At 42.3% G+C, this 26,012-nt stretch overlaps 2 protein-coding genes across 2 annotated transcripts in view; one reads left to right on the top strand and one right to left on the bottom strand.

Moving 5' to 3' along the window:
• FILIP1L (filamin A interacting protein 1 like) overlaps nt 1–11,906 on the top strand; it is a 297,201-nt gene extending 285,295 nt beyond the window's left edge. Inside the window, exon 7 of the mRNA XM_070582088.1 lies at nt 7,394–11,906. Coding sequence (XP_070438189.1) covers nt 7,394–7,585 — 192 coding nt within the window. The 3' untranslated portion in view covers nt 7,586–11,906. The remainder of the gene's footprint in view (nt 1–7,393) is intronic.
• Nucleotides 1–16,211, bottom strand: part of CMSS1 (cms1 ribosomal small subunit homolog) — a 361,629-nt gene extending 345,418 nt beyond the window's left edge. Inside the window, exon 1 of the mRNA XM_070582103.1 lies at nt 16,020–16,211. Coding sequence (XP_070438204.1) covers nt 16,020–16,083 — 64 coding nt within the window. The 5' untranslated portion in view covers nt 16,084–16,211. The remainder of the gene's footprint in view (nt 1–16,019) is intronic.
• Between the last annotated feature and the right edge of the window lie 9,801 nt (nt 16,212–26,012).

Below are 26,012 nucleotides of genomic sequence, written 5' to 3' on the forward strand. Positions count from 1 at the left end.
TTCAAGGTGGTCTCCAATGTATCTCTCTTAACAACTAAATGCACATAAAAACCTGCGTCAACGCAGCCGCTCTCCAAACAACTCAGAGCAATTCCTCAAGAATGAATTACTATCCTTCGTTATTAGTGAGTTCGGTTTTTCCCTCCAATTTAAAATAAAAAACAGACAGCTATTCCTTTTCTGTTCTTTGCCTTTTAATGGTGTTCTTGCCTGAATTCATTGATATCAATCAGCTTTGAGGCCTCAGAAAAGTACAGTTTAATTGAAAGAGGAGTTAACTAAAAACTGCAACAGATCCCCAAAGGCTCCATAACTTAAGAAACACTTAAACACCTGACAGTCCCTTCAGGGCAACAGGGAGGAGGGGTAGATGGGTAGGAATCACGCTGAGAATGATGATATCTCTCATAGTGAGAGACACAGGCAGCACAAATTTTTTTCTACAAAACTTTTTCTTCTGATTATAAGAATAATACATATTACAAAAATTTTAGAAAATTTAAATGCTGCCAGAGCTGCTGATTTTAGCTTCCAAGAAGGGTAATGAGAGGACTAGGGAAAACAATGGACAATTATTATTTCTTTAGGCCAACCTATCAACTCTGGCCCTATTTCAGGTTTTCTCATACTGCCAATGAGGTAGGAAATGTGCTTGGGGGGGGAGCATCCTGTAATTACTGAACACCCCTGTGCCAAGGAGTGGCAGATCCCCCTACAGTGCAAGTTTATGTAATCTGTCTGCTCAGCCCAGACACAATGGCCGAGGGGCCAGCCTGGTCACTGCAGGAGGAGGTCAGGATTTCCTTTCCCCCAGCTAGCCAATCAGTGCCTGGATAATGGCTTAGTCACTGTGAATTGTTTAAGTTCTGGGAAGAAATGGTGGTTGCTCTCAGAACTAGTTACACTTTTTTTTTTTCCCCAAAGATCGGACCTGAGCTAACATCTGTTGCCAATCTTTTTTCTTCTTCTTCTCCTCCTCCCCAAAGCACCCCACTACATCGTTGTATATTCTAGTTGCGAGTGCCTCTGGTTGTGCTATGTGGGACGCTGCTTCAGCATGGCCTGATGAATGGTGCCATGTCCGCACCCAGGATCTGAACCGGCGAAACCCTGGGCCAAAGAAGCGAAGCGCGTGAACTTAACCACTCAGCCAAGGCGCCGGCCCCAGAACTAGTTGGACTTTTATCAGTCAGTAGGATCAGTGGCCTTGCGGAGGGGATGTGGGCACAGGATAGAGCCAACAAAACTCACCTCTCAGGCTCTGGGAAAGGGATACAGAATTAGAGTGGCCAGTGAAGAGGAATTACATTTTCTCCCTGGGTTGTCTCAGCCACTCAAATGGTATCAACAATTTCTCTATGATGATTCCCAAAGCAACATCTCCAGGTTTTCAGTGCCTGCCAAACAGTTCCACATGGAAGGTCCAACTACATTTCAAACGTGGCATGTGCCTATACCCAGTGCACTGTCGCTCTTGGACTGCTCTTTGTCTCACTTCTGATGATGGTCTGCCACGTTCCCTGTCACCCAGGCTCAACATCTGGGAGCCTTTCTCCATTTTTCTGCTTGTCCCCCCGACCCAGTCCGCCCCTCTGCCCTAGTATTTCTTTCTCTGCCTCCCCGTTGTATCTGTGCTTCTCCTCTCCAGGGCCAGCCCTCAGTCCACAGACAGCTGACCAACTACATTTACCCTCACCTGTCTAATACAACCTTCATTTGTGGTGCTGGTGGTCCTTCTACAACACTGTCCTGATCATGGCAATTCTCCACTCCCCCTCTCCGCTAAACAGCACTCACTTGGCACTCACATTACTGAACGCACAAAGTCCAAACCTTCCACCAGGCCCTATCTCTCTCCCTCTGAAACTCAGAACATCCTCCACACACCACTGGGTCTTCTCAGCCTGCACCTTTGCTCATGCTGTTTCTAGGACTGCAATGCTCTTCTCTGTTCCTCGTATTAAAAGCTTACTTGACATCAATAACTAACACTTTGGATGGAACTTTGCAATACCTCTACTCCCCAGAGAACTTGCAAGTAGGTATTCTAATCCCCAGATAAGGATTACAGATGAAGAAACTGAGGTCTGCATAGGCTACCTGGCTTGCTCAAAAACATACAGCTAACTGGTGCCAGAACCAGAATGGAGACCCAAGTCTGGCTCCACAGCCTGTGCTCTAGTCACCAACCCAAGGCTGCCGTAAAACGTAACCCTGTGAACAATTAAAAAAAATCAAATGGGTGCAAATGAAGGAATGAGAAAGAAAAAAAGGGAGAGGGTGGAAAAAAAAAAGAAAGAAAGAAAAAGAAAAGCTAAGGTGAAAAACCTGACAGATGGATAAAAAGAAGGAAGACAACAGTTCAAGGTTAGTATATTTTATTGTAATGTACTAGTCTACATGTGAGGCTGAGTGTCTGGACACAAAGTGGAAGCAACTGGGTTAGGAAGGATTTTTGAAAACTATATTTCAATGCTTATTTTTGGATTACCCTCACTGTCCATGGTGTAATTACCACAGAGAGATTGGGAGGTGAGTAGGTACAACCACAAACCATATTACATTATAAAATAAAGACATGAATTTCCTCTTACCTTTACCTCGGAAACTGGTCAGCTCTTTAATATAAATCATAGCACTGCAACTCTATTTAAAACCAAATGTTCTCTCACAAGAGGTTAATGGGGATGAGCTAATCAAACTACAGAGTTCCCTTCTGAAGGACCTCTTGTCATATAAAACGGAAAAATCTTCAGTGATAAAGTTTTATTGTATAATGACGAAGTTCTGTGAAAATCAAGAGAAAAAAGTCAAAGCAGCATATAAAACTCTGGGCTATTTGCCAGATTCATTATCTGTTCTTTCTTTTTTTTTTTTACGAATTAGCAGTGATTTACCAAACAATACAAAAGACAAAAGAAGGCAAAGTATTTTAAAGATATTTTTTCTCCAGTTTTGCATTTCCTCCTTTTCATCAGCATATCCGTCATCATTACTAATGCACTTTTCCCATTAAACAGAGATAAAAACAAAAATACAAAACACTGTCATTCTGCTAACACCTGGCCTTGACCAAGCATTCCACAGCTGGGTCCCTGAGGGGTTCAGGCAGCTCTGAATCTGCACCCTCCCTGCATCACTCCAATGACCACAAATCAAAATGATCCAAGGTCTTTGGGAGTATTTCAACTTCTAGAGCTAAAGGTATAAGGAGGAGCCTTGCAGTCCCTGGAGTCAGGAACACTCCTGATGGAACACTGCTTTCTTACACAATATGTTGCCAATAATCTGCAAAAAGTTCAAAGCACTTACAAAATTAATTTCATTTAGAGAAAAGGAAATATCCTGACTCCAGCTGTCTAGCTAGGATGTGATAGCCTCCCCATAAATGCTGATGTTGTTCTGGTATATTTTCAGATGTTTGCCCTCCACGATAATGTGAAAGAGCACAAGGATCAAGTAAAATTTAGGCTACAGATTCAAGACTTCGAAAAACACTGAAAACACTTTCACCTTTCTGTACTTCTTGTGGTCACTAAGGCTCCCTGCCATCTAATGACTTGCTGTAACCAAGAAGTCTTGTAGACTGTTCCATTTCTTTTAATAACCCATGGACTAAATAAGCCAAGATTTTAAGAATTTGATGAACACGCTCCACAAATATACTCCCTTTCTTTCTACTGCTCCCTAGATAAAACCAATGCCTCTGCCTCACTGAACTCAGCATCCTTCAGACTTGTAATTCATTCCAAATCCAAATCTCCATGTTGAACTGAATTAAACGTTTTTTAAAAAAATCTTTTCTTTTATGAATGAGCTTTCAGACTTGCTTAATCTCTTCCAAGGCATATGCTTTTTGATAAAACCCAGGAGCCTCCAACTCTGAGTAGAATATTCACTGTGTGGTCTTAAAAGAGCCATATGCATGGATTCCTCTTGCAATATGCACCCCAAATTTGGATAAAACTTTCTTGGAGCTATTTGACATAACATTCTATAAAAATCATCCAAGAGATGACACATTTTAAAGCTCAATACTTCATTTACCGAAACATGTCCAAGAATAAAATTCATACCAGAAAAAAACACACCATCATTTTTTAAAGATTTGGGAATGACATGGAATGGGGGAGGGGGGTGGGGGTGGGGGGGTCCTGACAAAAAACTAACTAGCCTTTGCTGCCATCTAGAGGTTAAAACTATGTAGTGAAATCAGAGTTATCAAGAAAAAAATTAACTTGCAGCATCAGTTGTGTAGAAACAATGGAAGCCCAATAACTTCTGGGCAGCTGGCCCTACCAACAACTACCATCCCAAGCCACACTGTCTTCACCAATACATATCATCAGTAAAGCTTAAAAGAAACAAGCCCCAGTAATACTGTGTTCCATACCAACTGGTTTATTGGACAGATTTCAGTTCTGAATAACCTGTGGTGCTCACTAAAAATTCACATGCCTGGACTCTACCCTAGACAATCCAAGTCAGTAGGTTCTGAAATAGGATCTGGGCATCTGCAGTGTTTTAAAAGCCCCACGGGTGGTTCTGATGAACATCTAGGAAACCACTGGGCCTTGAAGCCCTGACCTTTCAGAGTTGAGCCTCTCATACCCAAGCAGGCCAGGGTTCCAAGTGAAAGAAAATTTAAAGCTTAGACCTAAAGGAGGTTCATTGATGGCTGTGTTTCTCAAAGTGTGGCAGGCTGACCACCTGCATCAGGTGAATCAGCCTGCAAGTTTATTAAAAATGTGGATTCCTGGGCACACGCATAGACAAATGAATTACAACTTCTAGGGGTAAGGCCCAGGAGTCTACAATTTAAATAGGATCCCAACACAGATTTCTATGCACTAACTAGGAGAACGAATCTAAATCTTGAGAAAGTTAAAAGACATCACAGAAATCTATCTTTGAAAGGCTATTATTAATGCTATGGTCACAAGATCAGCTGACTTGAATTAGTCCATCACTGATTTCAAATACAGCTGCTACTGCTCATGGTTTGGACAATATGGTTGATGCTTACAGAAATGTCCTGATCTCTGAAGTGCTTTCTTCCTTTTTATCCCTTAACATAACTTAGTGTTGCTTTTTCTAAATGTATACTTATAACAGAAAATGTAGAGAATATAGGAAATGTAAGAAAAGTAAAAAGCACCTATAACTCCACTAAACAGAGATAACCACTGTTAGCACTGGTGTATTTTCTCCTCAAATATACATACCTAAAGCATGTATATAGTTTTTAATGCTGCTCTTAACATGTCTGAATAAACAATTTCCTATATTTTCAAAAGCATCATTATTTAAAGACAGCATAATATTTTCATGTAATTATAGGGGAATTCATTTACTCCATTCTGATTGTTAGAGTCTTAAACTGTGTCCATTTTTCATCATTACAAACAATCCTAAAATGAATAGCCTTGCCTGCATCTCTGATTATGTCCTAGAAAAGATTCCTAGCAGTAAGATAAATGAGTCACAGGGTGAATTTTAGGGATCTTGATACACACTACCAAACTACTCTCCTAATCATCGTTGAGGCTGCTCATCTCACCAAACCCTTACTGGGCACTGAGTTTTATTACTGAAAAAAAAACAACAACAAAAGCTCTGCCTATTTAAGAGGTAAAAGCATTGGGTGAGCATTTCTGCACTGAAGATGAGACTATGAGGACAGGTTGAAAGGTAGGAATGCTCTTAGAAAAGGAGGAAACTGATATCAGAGTAACAACATCTCATTTGCTATGTTTAGGATTAAATACAAAAAAAAATGTCAGAACACTAAGGCCCTAGCGGGGGCCGGCTCCGTGACCAAGTGGTTAAGTTTGCGTGCTCTGCTTCTGTGGCCTCAGGTTTGCCAGTTCGGATCCTGGGCGTGGACCTAGCACCGCTCATCAAGCCATGCTGAGGTAGCATCCCACACAGAGGAACTAAAAGAACCTACAACTAGGATATATAACTATGTACTGGGAGGCTTTGGGGAAGGGAAAAAAGAGGAAGATTGGCAAAGATGTTAGCTCAGGGCCCATCTTCCTCAAAAAAAAGAATACTAAGAACACCAAGGCCCAAAAACTCTTCTAGCACCTAGGCATAGACTAAATTGTACCAAAAGACAGCATATTCCCCACAAAGGTTATCCTTAGTTGAAGGACTCATATTTTTAGCCAAGTCTGTGTAGGGTTTACTTGAAAATCTAAATATGGTTATTACAAAAGTTAGGAGGCATTTTAAATAAGTGAATGTTTACATAAAGAGATAAAGGTATTTCACTGTACTTTGTCAGTACAATAAAAATGTGGAAACAAATTTCTATACAATGAAAAAAAACATAAAAAGGGTTCCCATAAGAACAGTATTAGAAACCTATGATGAAAACTACAATGCATTTTTAAAAGATTTATATGTTTGAACTCAGTGCAAGGAAAGGATAATGAAACCAAAGAGGGGGAAAATCGTCATCGTCACCAACTGTGGATTATAATGGGAGAGCTACAGTTAGCTGATGCATTTGTCCCATCTCTTTATCAACAAATATTCTTACCCAAGAGTATTTTTCCTTAATAAATGCAAATGGTATATTTCTAAGCGAATAAGAACTCAATGAAGCCTTCACTCTTTCACACTGCACAACCTACTCTCCTAGTCCAGATCATTCAACCTATCTGTGAATCCTTTCTCACTCCTCACACATTCACAGTGAACAAACAGTAACACAATTCTGTCTCCACACTGTGTCTTCCCCAACCTATGTCCTTACTATCCCGCTGCCACACACACACTGTCTTCAGAATCAGGTACAATTTTCCTGATCTAGCCCCAGTTTACACTGCCATTCCACCTCTCAAATACAACCTAATTTGAAGTTCCTCTATTTCTCAACTGTGTCCCATTTCCTGCCTCGGGGACACTGCCAAAAGTATTCCTTTACTCCAGAATGCCCTCCCATTTCTGCTATTAAAAGTCCTCAAAGTCTCTGGAGCCCCAAGTCAAACGCTGCTTTCTCCATGAGGCTCTGTTAGACCTCTTGTTGAAACTAATCTTTCTCTGGCGATCTCATGACCCTTTGAGATTAATTTGTGACACTACTCTTGTTTATCTCCCGCTATACCATGATTGCCAAAAAGCAAGAAACATAACCTATGTACCCCTGTATCCAGTACTATCTGCTGTCAAGGGCCTTGCACAGAACATACGCTCAACACATGCTGGCAGAATTGCTTTACTGAAGTTTTTTTCTTCAACCTGACAATCTTTAATCTGACGTGTCCCCAGAACGTAGAGCTTTCAAAGAAGCTAAATCCTCCAAGCTGACTCTATGCCCTGAACAATGTCTGCTTCTCCACCAACTGTACCATTAACTACCTTTTGTTCTTCTGTTTCATTCAAGATCAAGGAGGTATGCAAGCAGAGAATCTCAACACGGCTCCCTAAACCAAAATCTACGAGCTTCACTAAGCTTTCCCCTAAAGCTCCCACAGGGCCTATGGATAAGCCTCTTGACCACACTGGCTGTGGGAAGCTACAAGTCATAAGGACTGTCACATCTAACACTTTCTTCCACATGGGAGGGAAAAGGTAAGTCATGCCAATGCACTGCCTGGATATATTCACCTACAGAAATATCTGGAAAGCTGAAATTACCAGTATGGAAGGCCAAAGACGAAGGTCACTTCTCCAGGAAATGGTGAAGCAGCAAGTGACAAATGTTTCATTCACAGGTTGCTGGACCTGGTGAAAACCATCCTGAAAGAGCAGTGCATCTACAATTACTTTACCTACATATGTGTATACACACACACACACAGGTCCAGACACCCACCCCAAATCTTCCCAATTCCTCATCCTACCTGTAATCCAACCCAAAGTTGGACTATGTATAATTAGCCTGCGATAGGACTGAATTCATTAGAACAGTTCAAAAGTTTTCTGGTGAACCCAGAAGTAATCCTTCATTCTACAGAACTTTATTGAATCATATTTTGCTAAGAAGGTGTGCTAGTGAGAATCTCTAATCTGCTTTAAGAAAGTCAGATTATTTCCATCAAATTGGCAGGACAATTAAAATCATATTTTAAAGGTCTAAAACTATGATTTCTTCATCACCAGAAGAAGAAGAAAAGTAGTAATTCTCAGTTACAAGGAGGAAAGAAACAAAGAAAAGAGTAATAGCTGAACACATCCTTTGTGTGGCTTACCGGATAATGACTGGTGCAGTACGCACACTTGACTGCTAGCACATAGTCTTCTGTACCACTTTTTCTAGTAAGGTGTCCCTTGTGTATAGACCAGGCCATGGAATTATATTGCTAGGCTTGTAAGGCAAACCATTTTAGACTGGTACTGCTGCTTTCTATGGCAATTAGGAAATTTGAGAGTCCAAAGTCACTAATATTGAAATCTTTCAGGGAGATACGAACCCTGACCTGAGTGCTTAGGAAAAAAAAAGACAACAATTTGTCATCTCATAGGACATTCTTTAATCATATCTCTTTCCTTAATGAACGCTATAGAAAAATCAGTTGATTCAACAAAAGCTTGAGATCAGGAGACTCAAATTCCAATCCTAGCTTTTCACTCATTTGACACTGAGCTTGAAATTCACTTAGTCTAGGCCTTGAGTTTCTCATATGTAAAACAGGAAAACTGAATAATTCTTCAAATCTCTTCCAGTTCTGATAACCCACGAGTATGTCCAAGTACAGAACGTTGAATTCAACCAGTCATCTACAAGGCAGGACACCGCCCCCTAGCAGTAAGTGAAAGTAATTCTTTTCATCACACTAAAAACACTCTCATTGAATCAAGAGAAAGGTGTGCCTGTAATTCAGTGTGAACAGAGTAACACAATGATATTTTAAGACAAATAAGGCCTTTTTGACACAGGAGACAGTTATATTTCACAAAACTTCAGTCAGAAAAAAAAGAATCCTACAAAGAGCACGACCCAATGTTCTCTAGGATCCTATACCTAGAACTGGAGGCACAACCCTAGAAGAAATCTTTACAGCTAAGGACAGTGCTTTAGCCAGCTTTCCTAATGGCAAAGGAACTGCCATTTTCCATCCAGCCAAGCGTGCTTCAATGCACTGATGCCATTGTAGAAATACCCCCGGGCCCACTCCAATTTCAAGGAGAAGGAGCTGGAAGCCTGGGCAGTATTGATCTAACCAGGCCAAAGAGAGGGATGATGTGCAGCCGTCCCAGAAGGCAACTGGCAGAGGGAGAAGGTGGGGAGGTTGGGTGAATTAAAAGCTTCAAGTGGAAAAGTCTAAGTTAACAGGAAGTAGTGGGAGAACAGTGGGAGGAAGTGGAATACAAAAGGTGATGAAGTTCTGACACAAAAATAACAGAAGAGAGCGAGCTCAGAGGGATGTGCAGGGCAGTAGCAAGTGGACAGTGCAGTGGGAAAACAGGCAGGGTGCCCAGTGCTGTGCCTGACATAAGCGGGTAATGTCAAGTGAGCAGAGGATGAGTGAAGGAGGGAGAGAAGGGCCATTCAGTCACAACACAAGTGAGAAAGGGCACTAAGAGACGGCAATGGTATACGACAGGGTCAGGAAAAGCAGTTACGCCAGGTGACACGCAACACTGATAACCATGAGAATGGAAAGAAAAAACACTGGACCGCCTATAGTGGAAACCAAACAGACTGACAAGAAGCAGAGAACAAGGAAAACAAGCACCAATACTCCCAGGAGAACAAAATACCCTGGGATAGTTTTACCTTGAAGAAGAGCACAAACTATGTTATATGTTGGGAGATTTCAAAATTGTTTTCTCCTATGTCAGAAGACTCCCTAAAGTACATTTTCACACCAAGATGTTATAAGTTCAAGAGCAAGCAACAATAGAGGTACAAGATATTGTACAAAGTACTAAAAGACAGAGTAGGAAATTAACAGTAACACTTCCATGGCAAGCAGCAGAAACCCATCTTTAAATGGTAATATAGTTCTAATCCCATTAAGACAAAAGTCTATACAGTAACAAAGTCTATTTTAATGAAAGAATTACCAACTAAAAACCATGCTTCTTTTAAAGCAATATGTAATACAATAAAAATGCATAAACAACTCAAAACTTGGAACACTATCTGGAATTCAATGAAATGGTGTTTGACCTATAACACAACTGAAACACAAAGAATCCTGTCTCCTGAGCATAATGCTGTTTCTGCAGAAATGTGGCCCCTCTGAAGAACAATGAAAATGCAAGAAGCTATCCTAAAAATTCCAGAGTGACTTTATTAAGTCAAAATTTTTAAAGGAAGCAGAAAAAAATCCAAGTGAATGAAACTAATCCAAGTTGTAACAAAAAAATTTAATAAGCTGATACTTTTATGCTGGAGTCTTTCCTCAGCCCTTCTTTTACTTAGCTTCAATGACTTCTGAACTAATCACCTAGTAACTTTTTGGAATAAAGTATCTGTTTTAACAGGGACGTGACTGATCTAATATATGACTGATAATTATGGACTGAGTAATGAAGTAATTGATGTAAAACACAATTCTCTCTGAGGTGTCTTTCAAATTCCTGCTTTTGGGGATACGTGACAGACAACCAGGGGTCTGACAATGAGTCTGGGGCAAAGGTCTGCAAACTTCAGTCCACAGGCCAAATTCAGACCACTGTCTGTTTTTGTATGGCCAGCAAATTAAGAATAGAGTTTATATTTTCAAATAGTAGAAAAAAATCAAAAGAAGAATATTTTGTGAGATGTAAAAATTACATGAAATTCAAATTTCTTTGTCCATAGATAAAGTTTTATTGGAACACAGCCACACTCATTTGTTACGGACAACATTTACTGTCTATGATTGCTTTTATGCTACAAGGGTAGAGTTGGGTAGTTTTGACAGTGACTGGATAGCAAAGCCCAAAATATTTACTATCTGGCCTTTCACAAATAAAGTTTCCTGACCTCTGGTCTAGTATGAACTAGACTAACAAGGAACTCAGGAATAAGAGACAAAGAAGAGCTTAATCAACTAATTTTTAAAAGCAATATTAGCAATTTAAGAATTCGATTAAGAATTCTATGGGGGCTGGCCCCATGGCCGAGTGGTTAAGTTCGCGCGCTCCAGTGCAGGCAGCCCAGTGTTTCGTTGGTTCGAATCCTGGGCACGGACATGGCACTGCTCATCAAACCACGCTGAGGCAGCGTCCTACATGCCACAACTAGAAGGACCCACAACAAAGAATATACAACTATGTACCGGGGGGCTTTGGGGAGAAAAAAGAATTCTATGAAAGCTGAAGAAAATGCAGAAACTATATTTCAAGTTGTTTGTGATCTATTTAGTAAAATGTATAATTCTATCAATGCACTAAAGTGTTCAACTAAAGAACATCAGATAAGACAGGTCAAAGGATTTGGGCCTCAAAATAACGTGTTATTGTTGAATCTGAGGGGGGAATAAATGGAAGTATGTTTAGGCCTTCAAGATTGCGGGTATTTTTTAAGAGATTCATAGACATTTAGCAAAACTACAGCAGAACTACTGTACATGTTACTTGGAGAAAGATGTGTAAATTTGTACCTTTAAACTTCACAATTGTTGTCAAGAACCAGTTGTTTAACTATTTGCAAGAATCATGGAAATTGTTAAACTACCATGAAGGTTATCTGTGAGTCTATTTGTTACACAGTCTTCAAGCACAGAACAATGACTAATGATGTAGTTCTCTCTCTCCTCTTTCCTTCCTTGTGCCTTTTAAAATTTATCCTGCCCTTGATTTTTGCCCTTGAACATCTGTCTTAAAATAATATTACTTGCATTTTGATTCAACCACATCCATGTATAAATATCGTGATGTAAACAGATTTTCTCCCTTTAATTCCAATACGGTGTCTAAAGTAGGGCCAAGCATGAGAGTTCAATAAACGATTTTGAAAACGACATGCCCTGAAGTTGATTCTCTGTTGTGTGTTATAAACATCTACTGTAAATATTCTAAGTCTGAATTTTATAAGTAGAGGCAATGCTTTACAACATCTACTATGCATGGCTGTCATAGGTGAAATTCAACTGTAAAGGCCTAACTTTGATGTGAGAAAAGGAAAAAAACAAAAACAGGAGTTATTCAAGTTTAAAAGATCCAAGGTATTCCCCTACTTCATCATTTCCAGAAGGAACTCAGCATAGGTAAAGTAATATGATTTGAAGGAGATACTATAAAATAATATTACAATAAAAAAAGTACAATGCTCATTTTAGCAGTCTCAAACATAATGAATAACCACATTGATTATAGGTGACAAAAGCTGTTACCAGCAGGAATTATCAGCTCATTTACAAAGCAAAAGTCTGTTGTCTCCTTTCAAAATATAATTTATAAAACTAAATCCAAATATGGTTAGAACACAATGTTAGTAGACATAGTTGTATGACTAGGACTTCTAACGTATTTCCAGAAAGAAAAAAGGATCATCTACCAAATCTGTCAAAAGCCCGGGCAGGACTGTGACAATGCTTCCAGCAGACCAAGTTTCTTTCGATGCAGAACCCCTACGTTGATATGCCCAAGATGTGGCTACGAAACGTTAACAGTTACTTTAGGCACAAATTCTTAGTGAGCCTCCTAAGGACCCAGCCACTATTCTGTGCCCTGAGGACACAACAAAGGACAAGATAAACAAACCTCTGTTCATAAGGCATTTCTGTGCTTGTGTGCAGAGAGCCCTCTGCTGAGAATTACCATAAGGTGATAATGTAACAGAACAACTTGATGGCTACTCTGGACTGGCTGACCAGGAAGCGCTTCTCTTTTGGTGATGTCTGAACTGAGGCCTTAATATTAGGAAAAGGCCAGCCATTCGAAATTCAGAAGGACAGCCTAGAAAAGAAAAGGAACAGCTACTGCAGAGGGCTAAGACAGAATGAGCTTGGCCTGCTGAGGCACAGAATGAAGGCTGCTGTGGCTGGGACAGTGTAGACCAGAGGGGGGTGAGTAGAAGATCTGGCAGATACCAGCCATGGTCAGCAATTTGGGCTTTATTCTGTGTGCTGGGGGATGTCACTGGAAAGTTTAAGCAGGAATGTGATCTGATCACTCTGGTTGGCGAGTAAAGAATAGTCCACACAGGGACAAGATGGAAACTGGGAGCCCTGTTACTTTACTGCAATGGCTAAGGCAAATGAGGATGACGGCATGTACTCTGATGGAGTTAAAGAACAAAAATGGAAAAAAAGATACAGGAGATGTTTTGGAGGTAGAGGCAAGACTTGATAGATCCGATGAGAGGAGTGAAAGAAAGAGATGAATAAATCAGGATACTCCTAGGCCTTTGTGAAATTGGGTAGTTGGTGATTTAATTTACTGATCTAGGGAAGTCTGAAGAAAAAGCAGGTCTGGGAAATAATTCGGTAGTTGGGTTGTATTTGTGTTTGACATTCCTATTAAAAAACTAAAGACTTCAAGAAGACAGCAGGTAAGTGAGCTCTAGGATCAAGTCTGAGTTCCTGGCAAATAGACTCTTCTCAAAGCCCAAGGGTACAACCTGCTTATTTGTAACTCTGAGTAATCACTGTTCTTTAGCAGAGTAAATTTTGGGAGACTCAGGGTTAACAGACACAATTGGATAACAACGATGTATATAAACAAAAGCGTTTATAAACTATGAGCTCTTTAATTTCATAAAGGATTGTTATTTTAGAGATGAGATTCTTACCACTGATAATTAGAATAATTATCTATGAGAAATTTAAGTGCACAGACTGGTTTCAGATTGCCTGCCTATGAATCACAGCCTCCTCACTTACCAACTCAATAACATTGGGCAAAATCACTTAAACACTTAGTGCCTCAACTTCCTCACCTATAAAACGGGGAAACAGTAACTACATCATAGTGTGCTTGTGAAGATTACAGGAGCCAGTACAGGTAAAGCAATCAAAACAGCATCTGGCACATAGTAACCACTCAACAAATGCAAGTGAGTACTATTATCTGCAGTCTCCTGCACAGTACACAGAAGTGTCTTCACACTTCAGTTTTCCAGTTAGATACTTGGTAAGAAATGGCACCAAAGACTTAGAATGACCTAGGGAAGCATATGAAAAACCCTCCTCAAAAGAAGTGGGAGCTAAGAGTTTTGCAGCAGATTGCTAAAAACACCCTCTTCAAAAATAAGCTTTACATGTGCCAGTCGTTCCCAAATCTGTATCTCCAGCCCTGACCCAACGCTGGAGTTCCAGACGCATATACCCAGCTGCCTACTGGACACCTGACTTGGTAATTTAATAGGCATAGTATTGGAATAAAAAGGGAAAACAATCAGTGTTCTTTTCACTAAGTGAATAATGATCACGTGACCACCTCTAACTGCAGAAACCCTCAGCTCTGCTCCTAAATCACAAAATCCATGCTGTGAATGGCATTCTCTGTTTTTAGCTTCACACTGAAAGTGCCCAGTTTGCTCAACTACATGAAATCTCAGGCATTGTATCTGCTCACTTCAGCATTAATGTTTTACATTCATGATTCTACTGCATGGATTGTTTACTATAAATCACTTCAAATAATTTCTTAAGGTAGGCAGGGAATAAGGAAATGAAATGAAGTATCAGATGCCCTTAGATGACTCCTAGGCCCTGTTGCCTTAGGCAGACTGGGCTGCGCACTCCTCAGCAGAGGCAACTCTCAGCTGCCTTATCCTGGGCCATGACTCTAACAACCAATATCACCAATAGTGTGACCAGACACCCCAGGCGGACCAAGACAGTCCCAGCAAAGTTCTAATAGCATGGCCTTCCTCTCTCAAAAGTGTCTAGATTGGATGAGAAATTATATGTCTATCCATGCATGTGATCACCGAGAGCTCTGCAGCATGTTTCATGTATGAATGCATTCATTCATAAAATTATAGCTTTTAATACCTGAGTCGAGGGGGTCAGGGGTTATTAAAATAAATGTGGAACACCACAGCTGCAAAGAAAGGTACTTGTGCCTTCAAGCACAGAGACATTTGCTACAAAGTTGCAAAAGAGTCAGGAACTTTAATCCAGGAAGTATTATACTGGCTACCCTTTTAAAAATGACATCTGCTCAGTTTGTACCTGAAGGCCGCCCTCCTGGAAACAACGCTGTAGGAGAATTTTGTTGTTTTTAATGGCTATTTCACAACTCATATTTCAAGATTAATATTTGCAGCAAATATGTATCAAGTGTCAGTCACGTGCAGGGTCCTGTGGACTACACAGATATGAATCAGACTTCGGTTTTCTCCTAAAAAATTTTGGAATCTAGTAAAGGAGAGGCAAACTTTGCAGAGTAATAAAAAACATAATTGCACAGTAAGCCGTAGGGGACTTGAAAAGTTCACGGGAGCCTGTGGTGAAGAGTTAGTTACCGCTGCGCACTCAAGGATCAAACGTCCACCGCACTGGCAGTGGGTATATAGCCAAACAAACCCAGTTTGAATTGCATTAACTGACTTCTAGTCTTGTTTCTGGCACCAACCGGCTATGTGACCTGGACAATTTCCTCGACATCTTCGAGTCTCATGTTCCTGCCTGTAAAATGGCTGAGTTCAAGCGGATGATTTCTATCTAAGCCTCCCTCAGGCTCTAGAAGTCCAAATTACACGATGCTGCTGGTGATGCTGACGACAGCCTGAGAAACGATGGCTTCTATGTGCCGCGCACACTGCGCGCCACGCACTGCGCTAGAGCGCATCACCTGTACTATCTTCATTCAGTCCTCACAACAATCGCATCAAACTGGCATCGGTACCCCTATGCCACAGACGAGGAAAAGGACTTCACGAAAACTGTCCTATCCATCATGAAAGGAGGAGAAGTAAAACGGCGCTCGGAGAAGGGCCTTCGGGCGGCCCGGGCTAACGTCACGCCCGGCTGTGTCCCACGCTGGTGAGTCTCCCGCACACCTGCTCGGGGAGGCGGCCCCGGCCGTGTGCACCACGCGGGGCGGCTGCCGCGACTGAGGGGCCCGCCGGGGCGCGTGGGGACTCGGGGAGGAGACCCCGCGGCAGCGCGGGCTGGGGGCGGTACCTGGGCTGCTGGCCGCTCCCGCCGCCTGGTTCTCCCACCACTCGTCTCCGAGGTCGTCTGCCATCTCCACGCGGAATTCGCCGGCTAGGGGTACAGGCGCTGGCGCACGCGGAGCCTCCCCTCAGACCCCGTCGTCCCCGCCCCGCGGCGATGACGTCACATCTCCGCCCCGCCTGCCCGGCGGCGGCGCCCAACGCGCCGCAGTTTCCACACGGGTGATGACGGGCAGAATCAGTCTAAAGACTCAAAACAAATCCTCACAAAAACAAAAAGACAAGAAGACGCATAAAAAAAATATTATCATCTTTTAAAATAACTTCTTTTAAAACTTCTTCTTTAGTTTTTTTTTTTTTCTGAAAAGGTATTGCCGAAAGTGCGAAACAGAATGGTGAGACAACTTTTCTCTGTTCCGTTTCAAAGACCAGGAGCGGCGGGAGAAGACGCTAGCACGTGGATGTGTTTTCGTTTCTGTCTCAGTTTAGGTGTCCGTGTGCTGATAGAATTTGCTCTGGGAAGACTTGCACAAGAATTCATGGCCGTGTATGTGGGTACTGCTCTTTTTATACGATATGAGTAAAGAAAATGTCGAGTGGTCCGGAAGGGCTCGCCCACGGAAAGACCCAAGTGGTGGGGAGAGTTGAGAGTCGACTCCCCCACACCCTTTTCGGTTGTGTTTTCCCCGCGTTTTGTGAAACGAGAGAAGAAGAAGGGAGCCCAGTGCTGCCTAACGATAGGTAAGAGACCTACAGCACTTCTCGTCTCACCTCCAACGTGAAGAGGCGAGGAAAACCAGCAGGGCGCCGAGTGCTGGGGCCAGCTGTCAAGTCGGCGTGGACGATATTTTTCAGGACGGTCTTCGTACACAGAGGTAAAAATCGTACAGATATGTATTTAATGTGCGCAATGTGTTTGCCACTGTGTTTGGAATAGTTGTTTAAAGATGGGTAGGATGTGATCCCGCTTTCCAGATGTCACCAACTAGAGTAGAGGAGATAGAACTTGTAAGAATAAAGGTCTAAAGTCATGATAGGATACATCCTCAGAAATGACAAGGACAGAGAATCTTAAACTGATGAGGTTAGGATTAGCCATATGTGAAAAATTACCCAAAAACCACCTAGCGACTAGGTGACTTATAAATGAATTATCGATTAGACTTTGTCGGTCTGCCTTACATGCCCTAAAAGGGAAGATATTAGGTATAAATGTAGCAAATGTAAAATAATCTGTAATCATCAAAAGTAATGTGTCTTTCATGAGGAAGTGTAGATGGCAGAAGATTTTAATGGTTGATAGATTACTGAAAAGGAAAGTTAGATAAAAGCCAGTATGAAAGAGGAAGTACCGTGACCGATTTACATGTGAACAGATGCTCTGTCTCATGATGAATCTGGGAAATACAAAAAGACCACAGTGACATACTGTTTTTCATGCAGTAAACTGATGAAATTAAAAAGCCTGGCGTTACCAAATTCTGGAGAGTATGCATATCAATGAGAGTTCTTAAACAATACTGGCATGAGCGTAAATTGGCATAACCACTTAGAAAAGCAATTTGGCACAGTTTTGTAAAGATGAACATATACACCTTATGATCCAGCGATTTCCACTCCTAAATATATACACTTGGTAAACTCTTGTATATGTGTACCAGGAAACTATAAAATAAAATTCCAAGCAGCACTGTTAATAATAGCAAAAAAGTGGAAACAACACAAATGTGTCTCTATAGGAAAATGGATAACTAAATTATAGTGTAGTCACACAATTAAGCAGAGTAAATGAGTGAACACACGTAATAACATTGATATATTTTGGAAACATAATGCCAAGTTTAAAAAGGCCAAATCCCAGATGCTGTTTTATAAAGTTCAAATACAGGGAAAACCAGAAATTGTTTAGGCCAAAACATACATATACGATTTTAAGCGAGGAGAATGGTAAGCACAAAATTCAGGATGTGAGTTGGTGGGGGAGGGGAGTAGACAGGGAGATGAGATTAGGAAGGAGAACAAAGGTAACTGTAAGTTATTGGCAAAGATCCAATTTGGGGAGAGTGGCGAGTTCACAGAGGTGCATTAATTATCATGCTTTATAACTTACAAATATGTTACATATATTTTTGTGCTATCAAGTAATATTTATATAATTTAAAGGTTAGGGAAAAGATCCACTTGGACAAAAAAGGCATTTTTCATAGAGTTAAATTAGGTGCTGTTTGTTAAGAACTCACTACGAATTCCAATTAATGACCCTACATCTCAGATGACACTCAAAGCTGCCTAACAGTCCTACTACCTTTCCCATGAAAGTTCATTTCGCCTCTGTCCCCGATTTTAGCCTGGGATCAGTTTTGCTCTCGTGCACTGGGTCCCCACCCCTTACACCTTCTCCTAACCTCCTCCACTTCAGTAAGTGGCAGCACCATCCCCCTGGTTGCATTGTCATCTGATTCATTGGTAAGTCTATGGGGTCTGTCTCTGAAATATATCCTAAATGTAACCATTTAACATCCTTCTCATCACTCCCACCAGTATACCCTTGGTCTGAGACAGTCGTCTCTCTCCTGGGCCACTGTAATAGCTTTCTAATCAGGCTCCCTGCTTCGTCTCTTGTCCCACTTCAGTCTTGCTTCCACACAGCTGTCAGAATCATTATGTCACTCTCCTGTTTAAAATGCTTCAGTCATCTCTCATCACATACCCACTCCCTCATCACTTCCTTGGGGATTGGAATTGCTTCTCTCTTATTCATCACTGTGGCCCCAGGACCAAGGACAGAACCTGGCACAGCGTAGACACTCAGAATGTATTGGCTGCGTGACTAAATTTGAACTCGTTTACTCTGATTGTTTTACTCACCAAGCAGCCTTCTGATAATTAAGTTTGTTTCCCAAGTCAGCCTTCTTTCTGGCAACAGATATCAGAGGTCAGCAGACTAAAGATCCCAGCCAAATACAACCCATGGCCTGTTTTGTTCCAGTGAGCTAAAGATGGTTTTTACATTTTCAAAGCATTGTAAAAAAACCAAAATAAACCAACAACAAAAAGACAAGAAAAATGTGCAACGGAGTCTGTATGTGGCCCTGTTTACTATCTGGTCCTTTACAGAAACAACTTTGCTGACCCCAGATTATATAGCCAACCTAAGCTGTACATCCATTTAACTGTTCTGTTTATCAGTGAATTGGTGTCCTAATTTATAAACCTGTCGGTTGTAAGGTCCCACGCCTCAGTATTTGATCACTTCGTCTAACACGGAGAAGCTCAGGTTGAGACAGATCTTTATCTGCCCTCCCTTTCTCAACAGTATCTGAATAAGTAGTGTGAGGCTTTAGAGGAGGACGCATTCTCTTCACAGTGGAGTGAACTGAGAAGCTTTCATAAAGGAGGTGGTACTTGAACTTGACGTTGTCAGTGGATGTCCATTGACATGTTTTGTCAGTTGACATTGGCATTGTTTTGGAAAAGTCATTTAACCTGTTGGATTTCACTTTGCTCATCTGTAAAATGAAAACAATAAAGTAGAGGACTCTCTTAGGTCTGTTCCAACTCCACGCCTTAATCCTGAATATATTAGACCAAGAATTCTGGGTATTGTTGTTCATTAGATACAAAGGATGTGATGGAAGTATTGTTTTAGGAGAGCTAAATTGGTGTCACTCTGCAGGGTCGATGACAGATTTGAGCGGAACTTTCCACCTGGCATGGCTATGTTAAGATACTGACCTTTGGGGTCAGTCTTTGGGGCAGGCAGAGCTCCTGGGCTAGTTGCTTCAGGGTGAGGGGAGCCTCATCTCTTCACTCCGGGGTTGTACAAATAGTGCTATGTTCCATGGTGCCGTGGTGTAAAATGCTTGGGAAGGACTGGATTAGAATGAGGGAAAAAAGTCTGAAGGCTGTTTTGTGAAGGCTCAACATACAGTGAAAGGAGCTTGATGAGAACAGGGCGTCTTCGTCCATGAACCCAGTCTGTAAATGTGCTTCAGGGAGCCCATGAACCCCTGATGATGTTCAAATTTTTGCATCATATGGACAATAATAATAATAACAGCAATAGCACGTTCCAGGCACCTCTCTAAGCACTTTATATCATAATTCATCTCATCATCATAACTCCATGAGGTACTGTGCTGGATTGGACTTTTTCCATTTACCACTCTCGCCCTTTCTGTGACCTAGAAGGCTGATGTGAATCTCCCCTGAGCTCTAGTTTCAGATTTGGGTTCATGAAATTGGAGGCATCAGTAAGAAATCAAAGGATGAGAGAAAAATGACACCCTACACGTCATCTTTTCAAGGCTGGGACTAGGGTGCTGCAAGGAGAGGCCTAGGGTGCGCAGCTTAAGGAGGCACTCACTCTTGGGCTGGCAGTCGCTTGAACCGAACCTGAGAGTGATGCCTCCGTAAATGCTGTGCTGGATGGAGGTGCCTGCTTGCCTCTCCTGGTCCTGGCCCTCATCCCTCTACTGAGGCCACAGCCCCTGAACTTAGAGATGGTAACGATGTTGGCTCCTGCTGTTACTAACTATCCTTGTTTCCCTAACCCTATCTCATCTTCATAAACACTCCCTTCACTAAATTCTTATCAGTTATTCAACTTAAAGGGATCTTTATTTTTTCCTGGCCAGGATCCCAACTGATACAGTCACTGCCTTAGTTTGGGTTCCCATAAAAACAGAGCATGGGTGCAAGTAGTTTATTTGGGAGGTGAGCCCGGGGGTCAGGAATAAAGGCAGGGAAAGTGATTCAAGGAAGGAAGGATGAATATTAAACTGGTTATTGGTATGGGCAATAATTGGCTCTTTATTGTATTGGGGGCCCTCTGAGAAATAATGTAGACTGTGCCTCAGAATTATCCTCAGGAAGGAGGAGGCTGGGCATTTATCCACAGACTGCCATCCACCCTTGGTTGAGACTGTCCCTGGGGATTTGAATTTCTAGCTACTCTCAGGCTGTGCTGCCATTGGAGCAAGCCCTGCAGCAGAAGAGCAGAGCGACATGCCTGAGCATGCTTGCGGTGGGATGCTAGCCGCTGCCCAGAACTTGCCTCGATGGCCAGACTGATTTCAGAGTGGGCTGAGGGCACAACAAGCATCTGCTCCAGGTTTGCACTGTTATTCTCTCTGTTTTATAAATGATGAGTCTGAGGCACGGAGAATTAAGTAACTTGCTTGAGTCACCCATCTAGTTGGTGGTTTCCCATCTGCCCATGGCTTTCATAACACTCTCAAAGTGGCCTGTGACCCAGAGTAGTCTGTGATCCAAAGTGGTCTGTGATCCATAAGCAGTGGACTAGGGAAAAAACAGTATAGACAGAAAAGGAGGAACTGAAGTGAGGAACATTACCATCACTTTGTGGTAATGGTTTGGAAATAAAATGGTGACGAAAAAAGAGGTCAAAGAAACCTTAAGTCTTAAAAAGTGAAAACATCATCTTTGACGGAATTAGCAAAATAAGAAGGAGGGAACAGTTTTGGGGGTGAAATGATGTTTAGTCTTAGACGAGGTGGAAACAGACAGCAAACAAGTAAATAAATAGCTGATTTCGAATGATAAAAGTTCTATAAAGGAAATAAGCAGCAGTTGTGACCTGGGTGGGAGGGTTAGTGGAGAAGCATGGCAAGAGGGGAAGATAGAAAGGGAGGCAGGGGCCAGAGCTGGAGGGGCTTCTCGGCCACGGTAAGGATTTCAGATGGGAGACTGTGGGGGACTTTTAGGCCGGGAGACCTGCTTACGTTTGCACAGCTGCCTGCAGCGCAGGAACAGTTGAAGCAGGAAGACCAGGTGGAAGGCTGTTGTTGCCGTTCCCCAAGTGAGATAGCATGGCTTGGAACATGATGATAGACATGGAAGTGAAGAGAAATGAGACTGCACAAGATCACTCAGGGAGACAGTGTTGAGAAAAGGGTGCAATGGACTGAATGTATCTCTCCGAAAGTCCTATGTTGAAACCCTAATCCCAATGTGATGGTATTTGGAGATGGGGCCTTTAGGAGGGAGTTAGGTCATGAGGGTGGAGTCCCTATGAAGGGGATTAGTGCCCTTATAAGAAGACAGCAGAGAGTTAGCTACTCTCCTTCTACCATGTGAAGACATAGCAAGAAGGTGGCTCTCTGTAAATCAGAAAGAGAACACTTGAGATGGAGGAGGGGAGACCAAAGAGCCCCGGAGAGAATGACCAGACAGGGCAGAGCAGAGCCAGGCCATTGTGATGTCATGGAAGCAAGGAAGAAGAGTGATCCCCAAACAATGGGGTGCTGCTCCTAGTCAAGGAAGAGAATGGATGATTACAGGAGTCAGTTCTTCCGGAGGGAAACAGCTGAGATCCAGAGCCAAGGAGGAGATGCCATCTGGTTGGAGCAGGGTCACTTCATTGTAAGGGGATTTGATTGCAGGAAGATGAAGGCATTGCTGTTGTGCAGCTTCTGTTTTCTCAACCAATTCTGAGACCTAATAATGATCTAGGACAGTGGTTCCCAATTCTGGCTGTGTGGTGGAATTTCCTGGAAAGATTTGTTAAAAATACAAATTCACAGGCAGTACTTCCCAGGGATTCTGATTGAGTACGTCTTAGATGGGCCTGAGAATTCAGTTTTCTTTTAAGAATTTTCAGGAGATATGATGCCCTGCCAATTTGGGGAGTGATAGATCTTTGGGATTGGATGACGTTTTAAAGGCAGGAATGACAGGTGAAATGAATAGGGTGGGTTGCCATGAAATATTTCTGCAAGTGTATTTTTCTTGATTTACCAAGTGAATAGAGTGATTTTTGTCCATAATAAAGAACCACTGCCTCCCCTCCGCCCCCACACCATCTTTCACATCTGCATGAAATCAAGTGATCTCCGGGTATTTATTCTATAACATGAGTCCATCTGGATTTGACTTATGTGTATGTTGTTGGGGTTGGATCCAATTTCACTTTTTCTCACGGATAACCAGTAGTTCTAGCACCATTCATTTAATCAGTCGTTCTTCTCCAGTGATTTGTAGTGACAGCTCTGTCATAAACCAAGTGTCCATGTGTTTATGGGGCAATTTTAGGACCCTCTCTTCTGCTCCACTGGTCAGTATCAATCTTTATTCCAATATCATGGTATGTTAATTAGCCTTTCATATTTTCCATCCCTTGATCTTTTTGTGTTTATGTTTGGGGTGATTTCCTCACATTTTTTTTAGATTGCCTCCTTATTTATGACTAATTTGCTATGCTAAGTCCACAAGGGATATATGTGTATATATATATATATATATACACATATATATATACATACCGTTATGTGTTGCTTAACAATGGGGATGTGTTCTGAGAAATGTGTCGTTAAGTGATTTTGTTGTTGTGTGAACATCACAGAGTGTACTTACACAAACCTAGATGGTATACCCCACTACACACCTAGGCTCTATGTTACTAATCTTACGGGACCACCATTGTATTTGTGATCCATCGTTGACTGAAACCTTGTTATGCGGCGCATGGCTGTACTTATATTCTGGGAAGAACACTCCTGTGTTTCTCCTTCACTTTCACACTAATACCACACTCACAATACTTCTAACATGAGTTTCGTGGGTTTTCCACTAATCAAGCAATTCTCTGGGATACTACACCAGCTGGATGTCCTTCAATTCGATTCAGTTCTAACCAGAGTTAGCGCAGACCCCACAGGTTAAGGGCTCAGTTCCACAATACGCCCGCCCTGTACCTCAGACGCCAGTCACAAGTCCCAGGTTATCACCTGTGCTTCTAACCTCCTGGCTGTAAATTGGAGGTTCTCATGTCCCCTCCTTGGTTTTGATTATTTGCTAGAACAGCTCACAGAACTCAGGGAAACACTTAATATTTACTGGTTTATTATATAAAAGATACAGATGAAGAGCAAGATAAAGAGATACACAGGGCAATGTCTAGAAGGATCCCAAGCAGTGAGCTTCTGTCTCCATGGAGTTGGGGTGCACCACCCTACCAGCCTGTGGATGTGGTCACCAACCTGGAAACTCTCTAAACGCCATTCTTTGGGATTTTTATGGAGGCTTCATCACATAGACATAACTCATCACTGACTCAGTTTCCAGCCCCTTTCCCCTTCCTGGAGGATGGTGTAAGTTGCAAGCTTCTAATCACGGCTTGGTCTTTCTGGTGGCCAGGCTCCATCCAGGAGCCCACCAAGTATCGCCTCATTAGAATAAGACTCTCCTATCATCCTGGAAATTTCAGGGGGTTTAGGAGCTCTGTATTGGGTACTGGGTCAAGGACCAAATAGCACAACAAAAGATGCTCTTAGTGCCTTTATTACTTAGGAATTTCCAAGGATTGTAAGAGCTCTGTGCCAGGAACCAGGTGCAGAGACATAGATACATGCTTTTAAAACCCTCCCTTCCTTTTATTCAGACTGCCGTCTTCTTTCACTAGGACTTTGAAGCAGTACTGTTGATGCCTGCTCCTTTTTCCTTTGGGCATGTCTGAGCTTGCAGCTGTGTAGACCATTTCCATTGTGCTGACAGTGTCCCTCCCTGAACACCCCTACTCTCTGCTTCTCTGGCGCCATGGGAGCTTGCTCAGCCCAAGATTCAAAGAAGTTAATGCTCCCAAGGGCAACCCTCAACCACAGGGGGACAGGCCATAGTAGATAGTTGCTCCAGGTTCTCTGTCCTTGGGTGGGACAGTTCCGAGATGTGTTTCACAATTTCTTAAAGGGCCCAAGATGGACACTTTATTGCCTTTTCTGTATTTCCTGTTTTCTTTCCTCACTCACTTGTGCTTCCTGAGATCATCTCCCAAATAATCTACCAGCACCCTTGTCTCAGGGTTTGCTTTGGAAGCAACCCAGATTACAACAGTTGGCATTGGAAATACCCCAGAAAGCAGACCCTCAGGGTGAACTGCCTTGCCAGTTATTAGGAGAGTGTGGGGAGGCTCAGAGCAGTGTGCTTTAGGAGGATTTATTATGTGAGACCAGAGAGCCTGCCAGCTGACTGTGTGCCCTAGGAGGCCCAGAGGACAATCCTTTCGCTAAAGCTGTGAGATTGCAGTAGTGTGTGGGTACTGACTTAGTTGAGAGGCTCAGTGGTGACTGTCCTGTACAGGCCAGAGATGACAGTAGGAGATGCCCTAGTGTCAATGAGAATGATAGAATTTCAGAATAGCAGGACCACTCTTGAGACTTGGTTAGGACTTGTCACCATCAACCCATCGTCCCATTCCTGGACTGAAGCTGTTCACATCTCCTCACTGGTTGACTACTTATATCTTCTCCATAGAATTAAAGTAATTTTTCTAAAATACTTATTTTCATACCATTTTCCCACCTAAGGACTTACAATGTCTTCTTATTGCATATTAGAAAAAATATAAATGTCTCTTCCCTATATGTAAGGCCCTGTATCACTTGATGCTCCTCTGGTCATTGTCAGTTTCCTTACTAGTCCTGGGGTAAATCCTCTGATCCCCCTTTCCCCTATCTCAGCCTCCTCCCCCTTCCCAGAGAGACACACACACATGCACACAAAATACCAGTTTCCTCCTGTCTATTAGAGAAAGACAGGCTGTTCCTATTGGGATGCCCTATGCTACATCCATCCAAATTCTATCAAATTAAAGATGATTTCTTTAAAAGTCATCTTCTCTATAAAAAACTATCTGAGATTAGGATTCATCCCACAGTAGACTTCTAAAGCATCTTGGAACGTATAATCCTCTGCGTAGTCTTGGAATCTCACAGCTGGGTTCAGTCACACCTCACACTGAGTTTAGCACTGCCTCCCACAGCAGCCCCGAGAGATTCATTCTTTCCTCCCACCTGCTACTGGACCTGCACTCTTGATGGGCTGTGGATGCAAAGATGAAGCGACGAGGTGCCTGCCCTCAAGAAGCTCACACTGTCTCTAACTGGGGAGACAAACAGTTCAGTTGCAGAGCAGGGAAAGCAAAGGGACAAAAGACTGTCCAAGGCAGGGTGGCGACATGGGGGAGAAAGTGACTAAATCTGAG

This window comes from Equus przewalskii, chromosome 18 (genome assembly GCF_037783145.1).
Source record: "Equus przewalskii isolate Varuska chromosome 18, EquPr2, whole genome shotgun sequence".
NCBI classification, from domain to species: domain Eukaryota; kingdom Metazoa; phylum Chordata; class Mammalia; order Perissodactyla; family Equidae; genus Equus; species Equus przewalskii.